At 40.0% G+C, this 23257-nt stretch overlaps 1 protein-coding gene across 1 annotated transcript in view; it reads right to left on the bottom strand.

The window, feature by feature from the left end:
• LOC117290156 (P2X purinoceptor 4-like) overlaps positions 1 to 23257 on the bottom strand; it is a 110515-nt gene that overhangs the window by 18230 nt on the left and 69028 nt on the right. The window contains exons 6-7 of the mRNA XM_033771411.1: positions 17366 to 17452; positions 1643 to 1784 (exon numbers count right to left, since the gene is read on the bottom strand). Coding sequence (XP_033627302.1) covers positions 1643 to 1784; positions 17366 to 17452 — 229 coding nt within the window. The remainder of the gene's footprint in view (positions 1 to 1642; positions 1785 to 17365; positions 17453 to 23257) is intronic.

Here is a 23257-nt window from a genome sequence, read left to right as displayed (position 1 = left end):
AACACAAATCTTAAAACACGTTTTCAGGTCAATGTAACAGCAGTTATTAGTAGTTGTCAAATTTACATTAAAGGAACACGTTGCCTTGGATCGGACGAGTTGGTCTATAAAACACGTTTGTAACCGTTCGTTATAAAATGCATATGGTTGGAAAGATTTTTTAAAAATAGAATACAATGATCCACACAAATTTGCATCGAAATTGCGTGGTTTTACTTTGACTTTGCGAACTAACACGGTCGGCCATAATAGACCGACCGTGTTAGTCGACGAGGTAAAAAGAAAACCGTGCAATTTCGATGTATGTTTGTGTGGATCATTGTATTCTACTTTTGCAACTTCTTTCTACCCATATGCATTTTATAACAAACGGTTTCGAAGACCAACTCGATCAATCGAAGGCAATGTGTTCCTTTAATATTAGCTTATCGACTGTTTTATATGCTGCTCTCTTTGCTACGGTCAATACGGCTAGCCAATACTCAAGATAGGTCGCGTGTAACACTGAAGTGGCTTTGGTTATGGCTGTGATCAATGGCTGCTGCAGTAACATTTAAGAATAGGCAATTGGTAGAGATCTAGCCGTACCTGCTTCCAAAGTTGAAAACGGGTGTAAAAGTTGGTGCACCGCAAATTCTCTCAGATTTTATTTTCTCTCATACACGATTCAAGTTTGACTTTATCATTCAGAGCACTGGCTGTTTTGTTCAGTGACTGGCCAGCGGAACCAGTTAGTTTGTCAGGTATAAATTGGAATGCCTCACCGAGCCTAAAATAGTTCATTTAATATTGCTTGCGAGTATACTATTAGAACCTATGGATCTGGTCTGTAATATTGCAACAATTCTTGATCCAGCTGTTCATTAAAAAGCTGGACAGCTGAGGGGTCAAATAAAAACACTTAAAGTAAATCCTCGGCTGTTAAACACATATACACTTTGCACTTTTAGTAACTTTTTTTCCATTGAAAGGGTGCCTTCATCTGACAGAATTAGTTGTCAACTTTGTTCATCATCAGAGATTTATATAGATTGATTCATCGGTTGTTAGCTTGCTTAATTTCCTCTATCCAGTTTGACCGATTCGGTGCCTGGTTGTTTCTAAAGACAGATTCTCGTTGCACTGACCTCTAATGTAGTACTATGGTCTGGCCTGTATGTTTGTGTGCACATTGAAGATGCCACACGCAAGCGGCGCCATTTTCAAACTCGCAAACAAAAACACGTCTAATGCAAGTAGTGCGTATACAAGTGATGCATTTGTTTGATATATTAACCAATTTTTTTTCAGAAAGTTTTTTTATTTCAACAAATGTAATTTATTCATTGTACACTTCTGTCTCTCTAAAATTGTCATCAACTCATTCGTGACACGCATTGGTATTGCATGCAGGTTTTTCTAAATGGCGTCCACTGACTCCAACGAACGCAACCTGCTATCTTTCAGGACCCAATTTCATAGAGCTGCTTATTAGCTAAAAAAAAATAGCTTAGCATAACAAACTAACGCTTACCAGCCAAACCATCATGTTACAATTTGCGATTGGTATTGCTCTTTGTGTTTGGCCGGAAACTGTTAAGCAATATTTTCTGCTTAAGCAGCTCTATGAAACTGGGCTTAGCACGGTGCCTCATATACCCACCCTGTACGCCATATTCTCGAATGTATCATTTGCCATCTCCACCATGGTACCCAGTCTGAAGATGGGGCACAATGGGTCCGAGTCGGCATTGTAGCGACAACTTCGTAGATACGTCTTCTCTGTAGTTTCCCGTATATTCCTTCTGTGGCAAAAGTGTAAGGGAATGGGGACATGCAGCATTAAAAAAAAAGTATAGAGAAAGGAATATGGTTAGTTGGACCTAGGATAAGTAGTTTGACTGATTATAACTGTTATCAATACGGATGCATACAACATTGACAACAGGTTGGGAAGAGGAGGGTGGGCGATGTACATATACACGCTTAAGCTGGCAAGTGAATGAATTATACAGCTTTTTTATGCATAACTTGTGGTTAGCTTAGTAAGGGTTCCTGCGCCAGGAGTGTCACCTGTGACAGACATGGCGCATTATAAAGTATCATATATCATCATTATTATTATAACTCATGATATGAAATCATGTTGCCACCATATTGGTCATGTTCCCTGTATCCGACAGTAATGAATGCAATATTCACTAAGGGAATCAATGTGTGGTGTGAAGAGATGTTTAGCTAGTGGTTTAATCCCAACGAGGCCTGGTTCTTGATATTTTTACCGAGACGAAGTCGAGGTAAATTATAAAGAACCAGGCCTCGGCGGGTTTAAACCACTAGTTGAAAACCGATTCAACACACTTTGATTCCCATTCATAAATGCTTTTTTGGTCAAAAACATCATCACTTTTTGGTCAAAAAGTAAAATAAATGTATTTTGTTAAATTGTTAAATGATTTCTTTCAACACACCACCCCTCCAGCTATGAAATGGTAAAGCCCTCCGCCGCCCTCGGGTAAACAACTCCTTATAAGGGAATGCTGTGCGCGTCGCGCGTATCGCGTGATGTGGCACAAATTGTTTCAGCCGTTGCTCCCGACCAATGAATGAAGAAACTGTTTTATAAGAACAGGTGCAAGGTCGCGTGTCACGCCCATGAATTAATATTTTTACCGGTCATAAACAAAGATTTATACACACCCACGTGACGCGCTCTCCACCAATAGGAATATCGAAACTGTCTGAGGTATTTATAAATACTATTATTATCTTCCAGTCTCTCAGCATGGTACAAAATCCGGATGGCCGAACCATGATAAATGTTTATGTGTACTATATGCTGCAGTGGTTAAAACAAATTATAGTATAATTTGATCCCCGATGCAAAACTAACATATATTAAAAACAATATTGCAATATAAAAATAAATCCATCAACTATCGGTCAAAACTAATTGAGACAACTGACCATGCGTGTCAACTGCTCTTCACTTAAAGAGACCCTGGCCATATTTCCCTTAAACTGGGATTAATTTGTAGAGGTTGCCTTAAAAGGAACCGTGATCAGAACGCAGATAAAAACAAATGAAATCAACTACAAAATGTTAACGTCACTTAAAGGCAGTGGACACTATTAGCCTCCACAATTGGTGTATCTCAACATATGCATAAAATAACTAACCTGTGAAAATTTGAGCTCAATCGGGCATCGAAGTTGCGAGATAATAATGAAAGAAAAAACACCCTTGTCACACGAAGATGTGTGCGTTTAGATGGTTGATTTCAAGACCTCAAGTTCTAAATCTGAGGTCTCGAAATCAAATTCGTGGAAAATTACTTCTTTCTCAACAACTATGGCACTTCAGAGGGAGCCGTTTCTCACAATGTTTTATACCATCAACCTCTCCCCATTACTCGTCACCAAAAAAAGTTCTATGCTAATGATTATTTTGAGTAATTACCAATAGTGTCCACTGCCTTTAATGAAAGTTGAGTTAATAACCACATAATGATGGTCGCTCGTTTATTTCCATGCACAAAACAGCTGTAAGATTGATGTAGAGAGCAAATACAACTCAGTATTCTCACTTGTATTGTATCCCAACTTTGCAAAAAATACCAAACTGTAAAAGTTTGGACTCAACACAATTGAAAGATAAAAATGAAAGAAAAAACACCCTTGCAAAAAATGTGTGTGCTTTCAGATGCCTAAAAACTCTTCAGGCCCGAAATCTATTACCTCTTTCTCAACACCTACGTTACTTCAAAGGGAGCCGTTTCTCACAAAATGTTTTATACTATCAGCAGCTCTCCATTGCTCGCAATTATGTTTTTTTATGGTAACAATTAGTTTGAGTGATTACCACTAGTATCCATTGACTTTAATTTTGGCGTAATGAGAAAAAAAGAACTTAAAGTTGTTGTGAGTGAGTGACTTAATAGCTTTCTACGGCGGATATCAGTGTCTGATTCTTTAAGTATAGAGGCCATAGTACGCGCCTCGGTGCTTCGCCAGTAAGAGTCTTACATGTCTTTTCATTAATCACTGCATGAAAATACAGCACGTTATAAATCAATAGAAACGCCTTGCAGAGCTTGGGGGGGGGGGGAGCATCACCTTATGGTTGGATACGGTCCGCGTATCACGGTGCCCTCTCACGGATAGCTGTCGGTTATTAACTTATCAATTAGGTACATGGTCAGTCTTTATGAAGTGATGTGTGGCAAATTGGAATTAGGGGCAGCTATCAATAAGAAGTGACGCCGTTGATCTCGGGCGATGCACGGGGAGGCTGAGGGGGAGACAAGGGAGAAGGGTAGGTGGGACGAGGGTGGGTGTACACTCTAAACACTACCGAGTCAGAATTGACCCGGATCCCGGTCTTGGGGTTGACCCATTTCTTGGTCAGTTTCCGGTTGTCTTATAATGCATCTGAAAGCACACGTTGTGCAACAAGGGTGTTTGTTCTTCTGTCATCCTTTTTTTGCAACTTCGATGACCAGTTTAGCAAAAACAATTACAATTGTTTTATTTTATGCTGTGTTTTGGATGTTGTAAGTGAGAATACCGGTCTTTCATAAATAAAACCAAAGGTGTCCAATGCTTTTAAGGTTTAACATTTGAATGGCGGATCTGGAAGGGTTTAGAAAAGGGACAATGTACGAGGGAACCAACGGACTATGTTATAGTTATCTTGAGATAATCACTTAGAGCAACTTTATCCATCGATGTATTCGAAAGCACGATCTGTTTACAGGAGCAGTCCGGCCTGGAGATTGACATAAAAAGCGACTTAAATAAATTCCTCAACTTGAGGTAAAGCAAAATGCCCTGTCGATTCTTTACACAGCATGGACGACTAATGAATAGGGTTACAGCTTTAAGAGAAAACATGCTTGCAGGAAATGAAGAAGTTACGAGAAGGACATTCAGAGAGTTGGATAATCGATGGAGAGGGATAAAGGAAGGACGGCGGCCCTCTAGCTGACTCGAGGGTTGCCGGGTGGAAAGGGGGTTCATAAACCGAAGAAGGATGTCTCGGTTTTATAAATGTGGATATCGCCCCGGAGTGGGTGGCTGCATTGAGTAATGAAGTCAAATGTTTATATACGTGAAAAAAGGGAACAAGTTAAAGGGTAATTACATCGATGGGTGTTTTGGTAGAGTCTATTCCACCGTTAAGATTTAAGCATGCACACCATACATTCTTTAAACATTATACTTTCACCACATCACGAAATCCCGTTGTTCAGTGAAATTAACGAAAACGAGCATGGAGTATGGCACATACAAAGTAATGTTTATGTGAAAGGTTTCGCTATATTATGTCCATTCAGTTTTTCCTTTGAAAACTAGGAAAATCATTCATCGTTAGAACATATCAATTATCAAATAAAAGGTTTCTCAGTTCCTGTATTTGTTCATTATGTGTTTTCTCAAAAAAGTACGTGGTTATTTGCACATCTTGTCATTGCTTTAAAGACAGTTGATACTACTGGTAATTGTCAAAGACCAGTCTTCTCATTTGTTGTATATCAACATATGCATAAAGTAACAAACTTGTGAAAATTTAAGCTCAATCGGTCGTCAAAGTTGCGAGATAATAATGAAAGAAAAACACACCCTTGTCACACGAAGTTGTGTGCTTTCATATGCTTGATTTCGAGACCTCAAATTCTAAACTTGAGGTCTCGAATTCAAATTCGCGGAAAATTACTTCTTTCTCGAAAACTATGTCACTTCAGAGGGAGCCGTTACTCACAATGTTTTATACTATCAACCTCTTCCCATTACTTGTTGAGGTTTTATGCTGATAGTTATTTTGAGTAGTTATCAATAGTGTCCACTGCCTTTAATATTCGCCCAAACAAAACTCCTTTTATAACATTATTGCGCAGTTACAAACTAATGATGTTTAACATTCCATCTAGCCGTAAACATCATCAGGGACATAAATCAAACCCAGTACACACCGTCATGGACAGACATCCATAACACTCTCTCAACCAAAAAAGAGTTATTTCTGACTCTGACGCCGGTCATTGTCTTTGGGGGTTTCCACTTAATTAAGAAAGTGTTTACTCTTCGCCAATATGAAGAAAGTGAACAGGATATTAGTGTGGGGGAAAAGGTCAGCGTACTCGATTAGTTAGTCTTTTGGTTGAGTGGAGTGTTGATTTAGAAGTCAGTTTGTCTCGACAATGACTTGTAATTACTTGGCTTATATTGTCAGGTGTATTATATGGTTGCATATCCGTTGGACCCAGGCAAACTCTCTGGTTTTTCTTCTAGCATACGGATGCTGTTTCCACGACATGGCAGAGAGCGTATTTTAAAGGGAGTGCACAACTATCGGAATTGCTGACTGCAAACATTTATACCTAGCAACAAATCTCTTGCACGCTAAAAAGGGTTGAGAGTTCTGGTTTTAAAAAGTGCTTAGTCCGAATACCTCTTTTTCTTATGACGCGATTGTTTGTTTAATCCATGTGACCCGAACTGTCTTGTATCTGTTGAACGTCTTTCGGTCAGATTTCTCGACCAAATCAATACCAATGAATTAGCACACTGTAACAAATATCCGGGTCAAAATAAACCAAATTGACAAGAATATGGGTCAAGCTCGAGCAGAATCCATGCTAAAATATCAATGTTTTAACTTCTTCCTGGTCCAGCTTGACTCATAAACGGATCAGCCCCCCTTGTACATGGGATAAGAGTCAATGTGACTCAGGAGTGTCTAGACCTGAATTACAAGGTACCAGGGGCAGTGATGTAGCCCGTTAAGGGAACACGACCCAGGCAAAAACTTCGAACTTCCATTCCTCCGAACATCATTTTGTATTTTTTAGCGGTTCCGACCTAGGCACTCAACAAAATGGCCACCAAAATCATACCGTTATGGTTTGCCTTAAAAATCAGGCCGGCACTGGGCCAGTACATGATGTATCATCATCACATTATGGTTTGCCTTTATCAGGCCGGCACTGGGCCAGTACATGATGTATCATCATACCACTATGGTTTGCCTTTATCAGGCCGGCACTGGGCCAGTACATGATGTATCATCACACCACTATGGTTTGCCTTTATCGGGCCGGCACTGGGCCAGTACCTGATGTATCATCATATCATTAGGTTTTGCCTTTATCAGTCCGGCACTGGGCCAGTACATGATGTATCATCATACCATTATGGTTTGCCTTTATCAGGCCGGCACTGGGCCAGTACATGATGTATCATCATACCACTATGGTTTGCCTTTATCAGGCCGGCACTGGGCCAGTACATGATGTATCATCACACCACTATGGTTTGCCTTTATCAGGCCGGCACTGGGCCAGTACATGATGTATCATCATATCATTAGGTTTTGCCTTTATCAGGCCGGCACTGGGCCAGTACATGATGCATCATCATACCATTATGGTTTGCCTTTATCAGGCCGGCACTGGGCCAGTACATGATGTATCATCATACCATTATGGTTTGCCTTTATCAGGCCGGCACTGGGCCAGTACATGATGTATCATCATACCACTATGGTTTGCCTTTATCAGGCCGGCACTGGGCCAGTACATGATGTATCATCATACCATTATGGTTTGCCTTTATCAGGCCGGCACTGGGCTAGTACATGATGTATCATCATACCATTATGGTTTGCCTTTATCAGGCCGGCACTGGGCCAGTACATGATGTATCATCATACCACTATGGTTTGCCTTTATCAGGCCGGCACTGGGCCAGTACATGATGTATCATCATACCATTATGGTTTGCCTTTATCAGGCCGGCACTGGGCCAGTACATGATGTATCATCATACCACTATGGTTTGCCTTTATCAGGCCGGCACTGGGCCAGTACATGATGTATCATCATACCATTATGGTTTGCCTTTATCAGGCCGGCACTGGCCAGTACATGATGTATCATCATACCATTATGGTTTGCTTTAAGGCCGGCACTGGGCCAGTACATGATGTATCATCATACCATTATGTTTTGCCTTTATCAGGCCGGCACTGGGCCAGTACATGATGTATCATCATACCACTATGGTGTGCCTTTATCAGGCCAGCACTGGGCCAGTACATGATGTATCATCATACCATTATGGTTTGCCTTTATCAGGCCGGCACTGGGCCAGTACATGATGTATCATCATATCATTATGGTTTGCCTTTATCAGGCCGGCACTGGGCCAGTACATGATGTATCATCATACCACTATGGTGTGCCTTTATCAGGCCAGCACTGGGCCAGTACATGATGTATCATCATATCATTATGGTTTGCCTTTATCAGGCCGGCACTGGGCCAGTACAAGATGTATCATCATACCATTATGGTCTGCCTTTATCAGGCCGGCACTGGGCCAGTACATGATGTATCATCATACCATTATGGTTTGCCTTTATCAGGCCGGCACTGGGCCAGTACATGATGTATCATCATACCATTATGTTTTGCCTTTATCAGGCCGGCACTGGGCCAGTACATGATGTATCATCATACCATTATGGTTTGCCTTTATCAGGCCGGCACTGGGCCAGTACATGATGTATCATCATACCACTATGGTTTGCCTTTAACAGGCCGGCACTGGGCCAGTACATGATGTATCATCATACCTTTATGGTGTGCCTTCATCAGGCCAGCACTGGGCCAGTACATGATGTATCATCATACCATGATGGTTTGCCTTTATCAGGCCGGCACTGGGCCAGAACATGATGTATCATCATCACATTATGGTTTGCCTTTATCAGGCCGGCACTGGGCCAGTACATGATGTATCATCATATCATTAGGTTTTGCCTTTATCAGGCCGGCACTGGGCCAGTACATGATGCATCATCATACCATTATGGTTTGCCTTTATCAGGCCGGCACTGGGCCAGTACATGATGTATCATCATACCATTATGGTTTGCCTTTATCAGGCCGGCACTGGGCCAGTACATGATGTATCATCATACCACTATGGTTTGCCTTTATCAGGCCGGCACTGGGCCAGTACATGATGTATCATCATATCATTAGGTTTTGCCTTTATCAGGCCGGCACTGGGCCAGTACATGATGTATCATCATACCATTATGGTTTGCCTTTATCAGGCCGGCACTGGCCAGTACATGATGTATCATCATACCATTATGGTTTGCTTTAAGGCCGGCACTGGGCCAGTACATGATGTATCATCATACCATTATGTTTTGCCTTTATCAGGCCGGCACTGGGCCAGTACATGATGTATCATCATACCACTATGGTGTGCCTTTATCAGGCCAGCACTGGGCCAGTACATGATGTATCATCATACCATTATGGTTTGCCTTTATCAGGCCGGCACTGGGCCAGTACATGATGTATCATCATATCATTATGGTTTGCCTTTATCAGGCCGGCACTGGGCCAGTACATGATGTATCATCATACCACTATGGTGTGCCTTTATCAGGCCAGCACTGGGCCAGTACATGATGTATCATCATATCATCATATCATTATGGTTTGCCTTTATCAGGCCGGCACTGGGCCAGTACATGATGTATCATCATACCATTATGGTCTGCCTTTATCAGGCCGGCACTGTGCCAGTACATGATGTATCATCATACCATTATGGTTTGCCTTTATCAGGCCGGCACTGGGCCAGTACATGATGTATCATCATACCATTATGTTTTGCCTTTATCAGGCCGGCACTGGGCCAGTACATGATGTATCATCATACCACTATGGTTTGCCTTTAACAGGCCGGCACTGGGCCAGTACATGATGTATCATCATACCACTATGGTTTGCCTTTAACAGGCCGGCACTGGGCCAGTACATGATGTATCATCATACCTTTATGGTGTGCCTTCATCAGGCCAGCACTGGGCCAGTACATGATGTATCATCATACCATGATGGTTTGCCTTTATCAGGCCGGCACTGGGCCAGTACATGATGTATCATCATACCACTATGGTTTGCCTTTATCAGGCCGGCACTGGGCCAGTACATGATGTATCATCATACCATTATGGTCTGCCTTTATCAGGCCGGCACTGGGCCAGTACAAGATGTAGCATCATACCATTATTGTTTGCCTTTATCGGGCCGGCACTGGGCCAGTACATGATGTATCATCATATCATTATGGTTTGCCTTTATCAGGCCGGCACTGGGCCGGTACATGATGTATCATCATACCACTATGATGTGCCTTTATCAGGCCAGCACTGGGCCAGTACATGATGTATCATCATACCATTATGGTTTGCCTTTATCAGGCCGGCACTGGGCCAGTACATGATGTATCATCATATCATTATGGTTTGCCTTTATCAGGCCGGCACTGGGCCAGTACATGATGTATCATCATACCACTATGGTGTGCCTTTATCAGGCCAGCACTGGGCCAGTACATGATGTATCATCATACCATTATGGTCTGCCTTTATCAGGCCGGCACTGGGCCAGTACAAGATGTAGCATCATACCATTATGGTTTGCCTTTATCAGGCCGGCACTGGGCCAGTACATGATGTATCATCATATCATTATGGTTTGCCTTTATCAGGCCGGCACTGGGCCAGTACATGATGTATCATCATACCACTATGGTGTGCTTTTATCAGGCCAGCACTGGGCCAGTACATGATGTATCATCATACCATTATGGTTTGCCTTTATCAGGCCGGCACTGAGCCAGTACATGATGTATCATCATACCACTATGGTTTGCCTCTATCAGGCCGGCACTGGGCCAGTACATGATGTATCATCATACCATTATGGTTTGCCTTTATCAGGCCGGCATTGCCCAATACATGAGGTATCATCATACCATTATGGTTTGCTTTCAGGCCGGTGTCGAATGCAATTATGTCCTCTATGCAATACTATCCGGAGGACAGTATTGCATATGCAATAATGTCCGCCGGACGGTTTTGCATATGCAATCGTGTCCGCCCGGACGCTTCTACACAGTGTAATTGTGTCCGCCCGGACACACTGGCATATGCAGTTCTGTCCGCCCCCATGCAAAACTGTCCTTGTAGTAAATTAATCGCCCTTGGTCGACGGAACACGTTCGCCATTTTTTTGTACAAGCTAAGTGCATGTCATGAATGACATGGGAAATGTTCGGCCATTGGCGTAATACGTGAATTTTCATGCTGCAACCTCCATGATATACGTAGGTTCAGTGCATGAACGCTCGCTTACGCGCGCACATACATGTACAGTCATGTACATATCCACCGGACGGTTTTTGCATAGCCCCGGACACAATTGCATATGCAAACATGTCCGCAGAGGACAGCATTGCATAGCGGACACAATTGCATCTGGCACCGGCACTAGGCCAGCACATGATGTATCATCATACCACGTGACAATAATCCGGTCAAAGAACTAATCAAATCAGACATTTTCAAATCAATAAATGGGTGAATAATATTCAAAATAATCACAAATTAATATTAGTGGCGCCCCAATTCCGACAAGGGTTGAACATATGTTCATCACGTATTGGTTCAGCTGGTGAACACATTAGGATCGTTCACTTTCAAATCGAAAACAGGGTCTTTATGTTGTAGTATAGAAAGGGAAGACCAGTCAGAAGACTTTACAGCTCAAAATGCGATGCATCAATTTCTGATTTCTATTTATTCAAGCAATGATAAATAAATATTCCCAGATGTCCCGTGGGGTGTTGGCGACTTGTCGAATGCCCAGACTTCTCGACTTACACATACAATATCAAGGCGTGAAATCACACAAGCTGTTGGAAGAGGGAAAGCAAACGTGTTCAGGAAATAGTGTGTAAATATATGTTTAGTCCTGCGCCTAACCAATAATCTCTACTCTAAAGGCACTGAACACCTTTTGTAAATTGTCAAAGACTAGTATTATTACTTGCTGTAACCTAACATGCATAGCATAACAAATCTATGACAAGTATGACTCATTTGGTCATGAAAGTTTCAGAAGAGTAGCCTTTGGGACGCCTAATAAAAAGCTTCAGGCGTGAAGTCTTTGTATATTTGAGTGTGAAATTATCTTTTTTTCTTAAAACTACAAGACTTCACAGGTAGCCGTTTCTCACAATGTTTTACAATATCAACAATTATTTTGAGCAATCACCAATAGGATCCAGTGCCTTTAAATATAAGACCCCTCATTACAAAGCATCGTGTCAACAGTTAACATGTGCTGTGCACAGCTAGCCATATCACCGGGGTGAAACCCCCCTCTCCTAGCGATAAGTGTTGTTTACGTGCACCACACAACACACGGGACCAACGGCTTTACGTCCCATCCAAAAGACGAAGCAATAATGGTTTAATAAGTGCCTAGCTTAAGGACACAAGTGTCACGATCAGGAACTCACACTTTGATGATCAGAAACATTAGAGTCCAGTTCGCTTGACCGCTCGGCCACGATAAGCCATTTTCATATAACACCAAACCGTGCCATCCTATATCTAGTCGGAAACCGATCAACTCGCCAGTAGCGGAGTCGACCAATACAACGTTGCCTTATCAAATCATCACACTGCGATATTATCCTTTAAAGGCACTGGACACCCTTTGTAATTTTCAAAGACCATTCTCACTCGGTGTATGCGAACATAATGCATGCCATAGCAAATCCATTTTGTTATATTCAATTTTGTCATAGTGTAATTATGTCAAAGTTGCAAGAGAACAATGAAAGAAAAAAAACACCATTGTTGCCCACTTTGCTTTGTGTGTTTTCAGATACCTAACAAAAGGGTTTGGGCCTGAAGTTTTGTTGTAAATATTATTTGAGTGGGAAATAACCTCTTTCTCAACAACTGCGTTAATTCAGAGGTTTTATACTATAGCAAAAGGTCTCCTTGCTTGCTACCAAGTCAGTTTTAATGCCAACGTGAGTGGTTACCAATAGTGTCCAGTGCCTTTAAGATACGTGTCATGTCTTTACGTAGTTCACAAGAAAGGTAGAGCAAATAAAATCATCAGACAAGTTGCTCTAAATACAAAGTGATTGCCAGAGTTTGGGACAATATTACTCTAAGAAGTCAGCTCAACCCGAACTAATTGATGATATATACTGTTGCTACCGCATACAATATTAACGCCATAGCTGTAGGCGATGTCATTATAAACCACGGAAAGGATGTGATGACATACATTCAACCTCGTGTCCACGTTGAGCCTCTGACAAGAGGGACAGATTGACTTTGAATGGAGCACAAAATAACTAAAGTCATTTTGGGACACATTGGAAGAGCATACGGAAGATGTAGATAGAACACAAACATTATGCCTACTTCAAGAAGTATAGTTTTGTTGACTCACAAGACTCAATCTTCGATCTACAAACAAAGTTATTTAAACTTCTCTTAAAATAAGCACATCGTAATGGCAGTTGTGCATTTTTCTGATGCTCCCTAAATCTAAGAGTATATGCTTGCGAACAATAAAACAATTTTTTTTGTAATTGTTTGTCACGATTTATATGTTTAAAACATATATAAAGTTGTACCCCTTTTGTGACGTCAATCGAGGCAGACTTTGCCTGCAATGCGTAGAGTAAACACACGTGCAAAGTACATGTACGTCCAAGTCGTGAGTTGGTACATTTCAAAAAGTGTTTTTCTGCATTCGGCAGCAATACACCTGGCCGGCATTGCCGGAAAAAACAAAAAATATTTTTTGAAACGTACAAACTCACGACTTGGTCCGTAAATGTACTTTGCAATTGTGTTTACTCTACGCATTACAGGCAAAGTCTGCCTCGATTGACGTCACGAACAGCGCCCTCTCGGGTCGGGGTCTACTCTTGTAAATAACATAAGAACTGATTTTTTTAAACCTTAGTTAACTGTTTATTCACATTCCACTCGTCAAAACACATATATTAGTGACAAAAGCTTTATTTTGAAAAAATACCACTTCCAGGTGACTTTAACCATTAAATTTCTGAGTTACAGAATCTTTAGACATTTAAAAAAATCTCTTGAAGCACGCTGTTTCATATAAAATACTCTATAGTGTTTATGTACTTGATTATATTGGTGCATGTATCTTTTTGTATTGTTTTATTTAATGTATATTTTATAATTATAGAATTCCAAGTAAACCATTTGTTTTTGTTTTAATTTTCCAGCGTTTCGAAATAATATTTGGTTACAGGCAGTGGACACTATTGGTAATTGTCAAAGACTAGCCTTCGCAGTTGGTGTATCTCAACAACTGCATAAAATAACAAACCTGTGAAAATGTGAGCTCAATCGGTCATCGAAGTTGCGAGATAATAATAAATGAAAAATAACCCTTGTCACACGAAGTTGTGTGCGTTTAGATGGTTGATTTCGAGACCTCAAGTTCTAAATCTGAGGTCTCGAAATCAAATTCGTGGAAAATTACTTCTTTCTCGAAAACTATTGCACTTCAGAGGGAGCCGTTTCTCACAATGTTTTATACCATCAACCTCTCCCCATTACTCGTCACCAAGAAAGGTTTTATGCCAATAATTATTTTGAGTAATTACCAATAGTGTCCACTGCCTTTAAGGATAATTCTTTACAAAGCCGTGCTATTATTTTGTTTGTGACTTGTGTGAAACTCATCCAATGGAGTTTTTCATTTATCATTTATGCCAGCCATGGTTAAATAATTTGTGTTGTCTCAGATGATCAACCTAATCTAGTAGGCCTACTGGGACCTCTCTCTGTGAATACAGATCGCTTTTGCAGCAGTTTTTTTTCTAATATCACAACAGACTGGAAGTATTCTTTTTTATGCCTAAGCCCATGATAACACGAAAGACATTGGTTTCAAACTCGGTTCATTATTAAATTCAATTAAATGCAAATTATCCTGAATCCCACTCGATTGCCTGTGGATTTTGGTTCATTACTCGTGAAGTGTTTAATATTTTCATTGCTAATACAGATCGACGTAAAGGATTTGGGTACTTTTTCAAATGTCCATAGCTTTACATCAAACCTACAGGGTTTGAAGATAATGATAGTGGAAAGCTTCCCTTAAAAAATTACTTACCGAGGTGCTGTTGTTTTTGAGAAATGAGTAAAACAATGTCATAAAAATACGTTTATAAATGCTTAAAATAATTTTGGTCTCATGAGAACAAAATTCTTTTCATGACGTTGTTTTACTCATTTCCCCAAAACTACATCACCTCAGCACGTAATATTTTCAAGGAAGCTTTCTACTATCATTATCTTCAAACTGTGTAAGTTTAGTGTAAATCTGTGAACATTGTGTTTTTTGTCCGTACAAAAAGTACATACACCCTTTTAGGAGAAAAAAACTAGTATTTTCTGTATCCCTGATGCAAAACTAACTTCTATATAGGTAAAAGACAATCAAGGTATGAATACTAAGCTTATCAAGTTGCTTTATACCCTTCATTTGCTTGAAGGGTTGTATCCTTCATTGCCAAAAAATGTTTTGCATTTTTGTTTTTATTAGTTAGTCCTTAAATGATCTTCCTTGTTGATAGGTGTAGAAACTCAACTGAAAAATGCTGAACATTAGTCTTAAATGCCTTTTAAAGGAAATAATTGAATGACTAGAGCGAACTTTAATGAAAAGAAAACAAATCACGAGTGCCTCAAAATGAAACTGGGCAACGGTAAGAAGAAACCCTAGCTTGATTGAATAACTGGGAACACGTGGAATTTGAATTCGTTAAAAAAAATCAAATTAACTGCATTTACCTTTGTAATAGGTTTGTGCCTCCACAATATTTTTTTGTTCAACATTTTTTTTGTTATGTCCTGTTAAAGAATAAATGTTATTTTGACATGACTCGAATCGAATTTATTGACATAGATAATTAGGTCAAGGCCTACTGTGTGTTCCTCGAGAATAGTTTGGCAATAGACCTTATGCATTGACGTCATCCAGCCGCCATCTTTGAGGTCAAATGGTGACTAAACACTCAAAACGCACATAGATTGACCAATGAACAGTCTTCTTTTGACCTCAATGCGGGGGCGCCGTACTGAAATGACGTCATGTGCATAAGGTCTATTGCCAAGTTCTTAAATAAAAGCTCCATCTCCACGGAATTCAGACACCACTTCGTATCGTGGACACCTTTTTACAGCCCCTCAGCTGCGGAACTCACATCAATCATTAACCTAAACAGTTCAGTGTTTCCTCTCGTGAGATTGCACCAAGTCAGATACAAGACATTTGATTCAGTCTTTCTGACCAACTCGATTAATGTGAAACACGGCACTAATGACACCTCGACTAAAGGGGGTCCGTGGAAGGAGCACTGACACATTGATGGGAGTATGATTGAGGGCGATTGATGGGTGAATGGTCGGGGAGGTCTTTGAGCTCCAAGGGGCTCGGAGGATGCCGAGTGAGACTTTTAAGATCTGGTGAAACAGGAAATTTGAGTAGAGTTGATGCGTGATTGCAATGAGCGCGGAGCGAGGATGGCGGAGGGGCATGTTTTGACTTAGGACAGACACAGATTGACGTAGAATAAGATACGATGAAACTGTCTCTTCGTATCCATTGTGTTTTGTTCCTTTCAAAAACATAAACCACTGAGGCTTTGGTTAAACTACCCCCCCCCCCCCCCCTCCCCACCATAAGAAAAAATAAATCACAACCAGTCACACTGCCGGTGCTGTCTTGCTTACTTTGTTTGTGCCATATGGAGAACAAGAGAAAAACAGGAAAACAAAGAGACAGCAAAGGGGAAAGCTAAATACAAAGATGCTATACAAAGACATGTTAGAACAAAGAGAAGGAAAAAAACACCCCTGTCACACGAAGTTGTGTGATTTCAGAATATGTTTGATTTCGAGACCTCAAATTCTAAATCTGAGGTCTCGAAATCAAATTGGTGGAAAATTACTTCTTTCTCGAGAACTACGCCACTTCAGAGGGAGCTGTTTCTCACAATGTTTTATATTATCAACCTCTCCTCAATACTCGTATCAAAGTAAGGTTTTATGTTAACAACTTTGTTTGTGTAATTACCAATAGTATCCAGTGCCTTTAAGGAAAATCTTTATCCAACACTCAGAACACTGTAATTAACACTGTGTGGACGTGTGTAAGTCCTTACATAGTGGGTGCGTTCGTTTAGCTTCCATGAGTCGACCCCGGTGTGTGGCGTTTTTTTTTCTAGGACGAATGTGGGTTATTATCCGCACACGTTCGTCCTGGAAAAAAAACCTCACCACACACCGGGGTCGACCCAGGGAAGCTAAACGAAGGCACCCTATGTGGACCTCTTTTGTTCTCAGGTCCACACTTTGTAAGTATCGTTGAAAACACTCACACATTTTGATCATTGTTTATAGACAGTGAACATGTAGGTTGTTGGAGATTGAATAGCGTTTACTCACTTTGAAAAGTTGAATTCCGGGAAGGAAATGCTGTTTTTAATCATCACTGTGAAATTTGCAGCTTCTCGAAGAACTGGCGTTCTCGACCTGGTTGGATTAAAGAAAAACAAACTTATATTAATAGACATAGATATGATGTGTAACTACGTCTAAGATACTCCTTTACGAAATGCGCATGTGCTGGACACTGGACACTATTCGTGATTGTCAAAGACCAGTCTTCTCACTTGGTGTATCTCAACATATGCATAATATAACAAACCTGTGAAAATTTGAGCTCAGTTGGTCGTCGAAGTTGCGAAATAACTATGAAAGAAAAAACACCCTTGTCACACGAAGTTGTGTGCTTTCACGATGCTTGATTTCGAGACCTCAAATTCTAAATTTGAGGTCTCAAATTCAAATTCTCGAAAGCTACGTTATTCCAGAGGGAGGCGTTTCTCACAATGCTTTATACTATCAACCTCTCCCCATTATAAGAAAGGTTTTATGCTAATAATTATTTTGAGTTAGTACCAATAGTGTCCACTGCCTTTAAGAAATGTTAGGGTACTAATCTGATGGTATCTGCGCCTTCAACACCCAGCAGGGTGGATATGTGCCCATTACAAGTCTTTGTTATTGTAATTATTATTACGTGTCGTTGTCTTTTGGCTGGTAATCACATCCGCGTAAGCATAATTTGGTTGTGCTTAGCTACTTGTTGCGCTGAATCAGTTATACGCGCCTTTTAGCTGTGACGAGCCAAACGAGGTATGTAAACACTGGTACCATGCATTGATATAGTCTATGCACCCGAGATCAAGTGCACCAACCAAAAGGTTCGAATTCATTTGGGGTCCCTGGGATCGAGTCAAGCTTCTAGCCCCATAAAAAAAAATGCGGGACGTCACTTCATCTTTCTTAATCACAGACAGTAAATATGAATAACCTCATATTTTTCTCGATGACGTAGGTACCCGATGTAAACAAACACCTCTTGATAAGACCCTTACTGGAAGCTGTCTCCAAGTGGGACATGTAGGCCCTACTTGTGTTTTAAGATAGTGCACTGACTTCCACTTCATCGTCCAATTCAGGGCATTAGCGTTTCGCACCGGCAAAGGAAAGCAATCGTTTTAATAAAAGATTCACAGATAACCAATCACGTTTTTTTTATATCTTGTCCATACTTCACGCATGGCTGGACGTGTTTAGTAATGCACGGGATAACAGATATGGTCGAACGGAAGCAATAATAGAGCGATCCGTAAACTTCATTGAGACTACGCTTGACTTACGGTCAAGATGAAGAGTTTTTTTTTCTTTAAATAAAACTCGGTGAGTGTTTTTTATATATATATATTTTTTTTTTCAATCTGCGGTTTTCTGGGCACTGGTTTGGACTTATCACCCAGAGCGTTGGTTACAGATCACAGTAAACATTTGAATTACATCCCGATATGTGGAGATTGTGCACTAATTCATCACCAGAACCAGGACCTCATTGATAAACTTTGCCGACAGTCATCTGGATCGAATGAACGTGGATTTCTGTGCAGAACAGCTACATTGAATTATGTTAAATAAACATTTGTTTTGTACACACAGACTTTTTTTCTTCCTGATTAATTGTCATGGCACTTGCTTACACAGCTGGATAAAAACGCAAACAGTGAAGATTTTACGGCACCCAAAACGAAGCCCTAGACCCCAAATGTAGTCCTAACTAGTTATTTGTTTAGATCGGTGAGTCAATGTTGCCCTACATTGTAGATCAGACTCAGTTTGCATTAGCCGAGGCTACATTGACGTATATATTGGGGGGGGGGGGCTACATTCTGGCCCAGGCTACATTTGAGTGCCGCACAATGCCAGGCCCAGATTGGTAAAGATTTTCGGCTCAAAATATATACCAAGCACACACAATTCTGCTGGGACTGGCCTAGTTAACTTTCAGTTCTATGATTTATTGACTAATTGACTTTAATTGATCTTTATAACAAGTACGACTTGAATACAAAACAAGTCTTTTTATTCGGGGTCATTACCAAGGAACGACCCTATCTTTAAAGTCATTGGTCACTTTCGGTAAGCAGTTATGTCCAAGGTCGACACTGCGTAAATCACAACTAATATATAAAATAAAAAACCTGTGGAAATTTAGGCTCAATCGGTCATCGGAGTCGGGAGAAAACAACGGGAAAACCCATCCTTGTTTCCGCACGTTTCGCCATGTCATGACATGTGTTTAAAATAAATCCGTACTTCTCGATATCGAGAATTGATATTGTTTTAATGTTCTCTCAAAAAGTAAAGCATTTCATGGAATAATATTTCAAGAGAAGTCTTTCACCGTTACTTTCTGTTTACCATGTTAACTATGTAAGTTATTTGTACATATGTGAGCTTTTAATTTGTGTTCTGTGCCGAAAGTGTCCAATGGCTTTAACCACCGAGAAGCACGATAAACAAGTCAGGTCACTCTCAATTCTTTACAGTGCACTGTATAAGTTGTTAGTTAAGTTTGTCCCTCATTCCAAACACGATCTCTTTCCCCCGATTCAACTCTTCCCTAAGAAGTGCCAATCTGAGTCTCAGAATGAAGAGCTAAACAAAACATGATTTCACAGGAAAAAGCCTGAAGAGCTCTTAGGTTGAGGGTGGGAACGTCAGGAGAAGACGTAATGAGGGAAAAGGGGAGGGGAAAGGATGCATCAAACTCTAAAGCACTAAAAGGAAAGGCACCGCCACCGACAACGAGCCAAGTACCATTGTGTGTTAGTGGGTTGACTCTGTAGCATAGGTCAAGATGGAGCATCTCACTCGCAACTAGATGCAACGTTTTCGTTTTTGGCGTAGGCTAAGTGCCAGTTTTGAAATAATGCTTCCCTTTCAACGGATCCTCTTAGGAGAGAGGTATAGAAGAAATAGAACAAGTACACAACAGGATTGTATTGAAACAATGTTTCTTTCACTCGGTATTATACACTATGATTTCGAGGAAACGTATTGATTTCGATGAAAATGATTTATTTAAAGGGAACAAAATAATAAATTTCTTTCCCGTTTACTGATCTCTCGAAACACCCAAATAAAACTTTCACTCACATTTGTGTTGATATGGGTTTGATTCGGGGTGTCGGTTGGATTTTTGGTAAGTTTTGTGCAGTTCGTAAAAGTATTAGAATTCGATGACGTGTTTCTTATAAAACAGTTTCAATATAGACTGAAGTATTCAATTGAAAACAAGTAAAAAGAACAAATTTTCAAAATTCCATCAAATTAAGGCTCGGTGTCTTCCAATCATAACTGAAATTAAGTAAAGACAATATATTTTGGGGATTACCTTAAAACTTCAAGCTTAAAATATTTGGACACTATAAATAAGTTTTGGCTTACTTTTAGCGCTTGAAACTTTACCGAAAGCAGAGATTTAAAATTGTGTTTTCCTGATATGCGGGAGTTCCTCTACCTTGTTATTAGTAGAGTTGGTTCCAAGAAGAACATCTTACAGTCTACCTTCAAGACTTGATTTAATCCTAAGTACACCAGCCCGAGGGTTATGCCCCACAAAGAACCAGATCAGCATCATGTTATTATTAAAAAATATTCTTTCATATGTTTCGTTTTTTACTCCTTGGTGTATTCTTATCTATACAGAAATCAAGGCGAATCTCTTGTTGACTTTGAAAGGCCAGACTCATTAATGTATTAAGTGGTTTCATCTTGCTGTGTAATATACCGCTGGTATAACCGCAAACAGCAATATCATAAATGACCCGATTTCCAATCCAAATAGCGTCTGACCTCAGGCTATCCTAGCCAGACTATGTTTTCGATCCATTGAGGCTACGTTATTAGATCATGTGATAATAATATCCCCTCAGGTCGCAGCCCTTCTAGGCAGTGAGATGAGTTGGTTATTCGCGTGTGATATTCCCAAAGTGCATGATAGACGGTGTACAAGCCCAATGGCCTTACAATTTTATAATCTCCCTTGTGGTACACTAAAGGCCGAGTTATATACGGTCGCGCGACGGTCGGGCGTCGGAAATCTAGACGCGCGATCATAAGAAGACACTGTTTTTAGGCATCAGTCTTAGGATTGCGCGCAAGATTTCCGTCGCGCGACCATCGCGCGACCGACTATAAACCGGCCCTAATACACTAATAAGAATGTTAAGATGATCACCGTTATGAGGAACATCTATAGCCAAGACTTCTCTTTTCTTAGTTATGTTTTAACAAATCATCTTTTGTGACCCTCGCATTTCAGTGATTTTTGTTTAAGCTACTTTAAAAAAAATGGTTTCATAAAGGGGTGAAAAACATTGTCTGTATATAAGTTGGTTATGTAGAGATTTCATAATTAAAAAATCCAAAGTGCACACTTTGTTTCAGGGAGTATATACATTAGACTAAACTTAAACAATGCATCCAGTACGAAAGCAGTTTCGGTTGTTTGTCTATCTGAGCTAAGCTGTGGTCTTTTCCTTAAAAATATGATTAATTTTTGGGATATCGTCCGTCTAGAAATCACACTTCAACCAACGTTTCTACAGTGTTACAAAAACAATTCTGTATTGTTGGGAAGAAACCAAGAATGTTTTACTTCAAGAATTTTTTACTTCAAGTTGAGCTACTGGAATTCAAGTTAAAGAGGTAGCCAACCATTGTTGAAAAGTGACAATAAAAACAATCAAACAGTTAATTACTAATAACAAAACAAAAACAACTGAAATCAACAACGTTATCAAGTTACTATACATGTCGTTACATACTTATTCGGGTATCAAAATGACAATCTTGAAGAGACCAAATTTATAAAGGGAAGGGAAGGAATATTAAAATAATACCGGTTAATTAAGAAATAAATTAAGAACCTCACACTAGGGGTTAAATAAGAAATAAATTAAGAACCTCACACTAGGGGTTACGAGACTCTACGTAACGTTCACTTGTCATTCATAATAACCTAATAATAACCTAAAGGTAATCTTCACGCCCGAACATTTAGTTTTAAAGCGGGGTCCCTTTTGTCACAGTGTGTCCAAAATGTGTCAGGTTCCAGTGGTAACTTCTTCATAGTTTGGCTGTGTTATGTTATGAGGAATGAATATAAATATAAATGATGTTCGAAAACAGCATGCTAACCAGTCCATTCAAAGCTAAACAGTTGGTGTGGGTTAGATATTAATGCTTGTGGGTGGTTGAATAATGCGCATGAAATGTAACAAGCATTACAGCAAATACTCTTGCCATACGAGGCAACTTATACAGGCAACCAGTTCCAAAAACTAAATAGAAAATAGTGCAATATTGTCCTCTCAGTCCACCATTGGATCTTATGTCTCGTATCGTATCTACCAATCAATTGTTTGGAGGTTCACCCGAATTTAATTAATTATTTTATTCATTATCTTCTTTTCAGGACTGTTTATCTAAGTGTGGTGTCTTGTAAAATTTTGTCTCAGACTGCCTGAGTTTTAATATTGTATTTTTCTTCTTTGTAAATTGCATGTAATTCAGCATTTGGCTGCAATGTGTTTTTAACAATAAACCAGTTAAAAAGAAAAGAAAAAAAGACAATCTCCAAGAAGAAAAGACATTCACATTTGATTGTTCACATATTTTTCTCAGGGATCGTAAGACAAATTACGTATGTGCTACCAAAGTGATCATGTAGCATACACTGCAGTTGGTTGCCTCCAAGTTGCCTGTTAAAGTTGTCTTATAAGACAAGGCCATTAAAGTACCAGCTTGCATGCCATACGCATTCTAATCCCATTCCCTGGCGTCTTTCATAAAGATGTTTACCATTATTGTCAAACATTACACTCAAAATTACTCCAAAGAAGCTCACCAGACTGGTAAATTATCACCTTTGAAAATAAAAATGTCCATAAACAC

This window comes from Asterias rubens, chromosome 5 (assembly GCF_902459465.1).
Source record: "Asterias rubens chromosome 5, eAstRub1.3, whole genome shotgun sequence".
In the NCBI taxonomy this organism is placed as follows: Eukaryota; Metazoa; Echinodermata; class Asteroidea; order Forcipulatida; family Asteriidae; genus Asterias; species Asterias rubens.
This window is presented reverse-complemented; position numbering and strand designations above follow the sequence as displayed.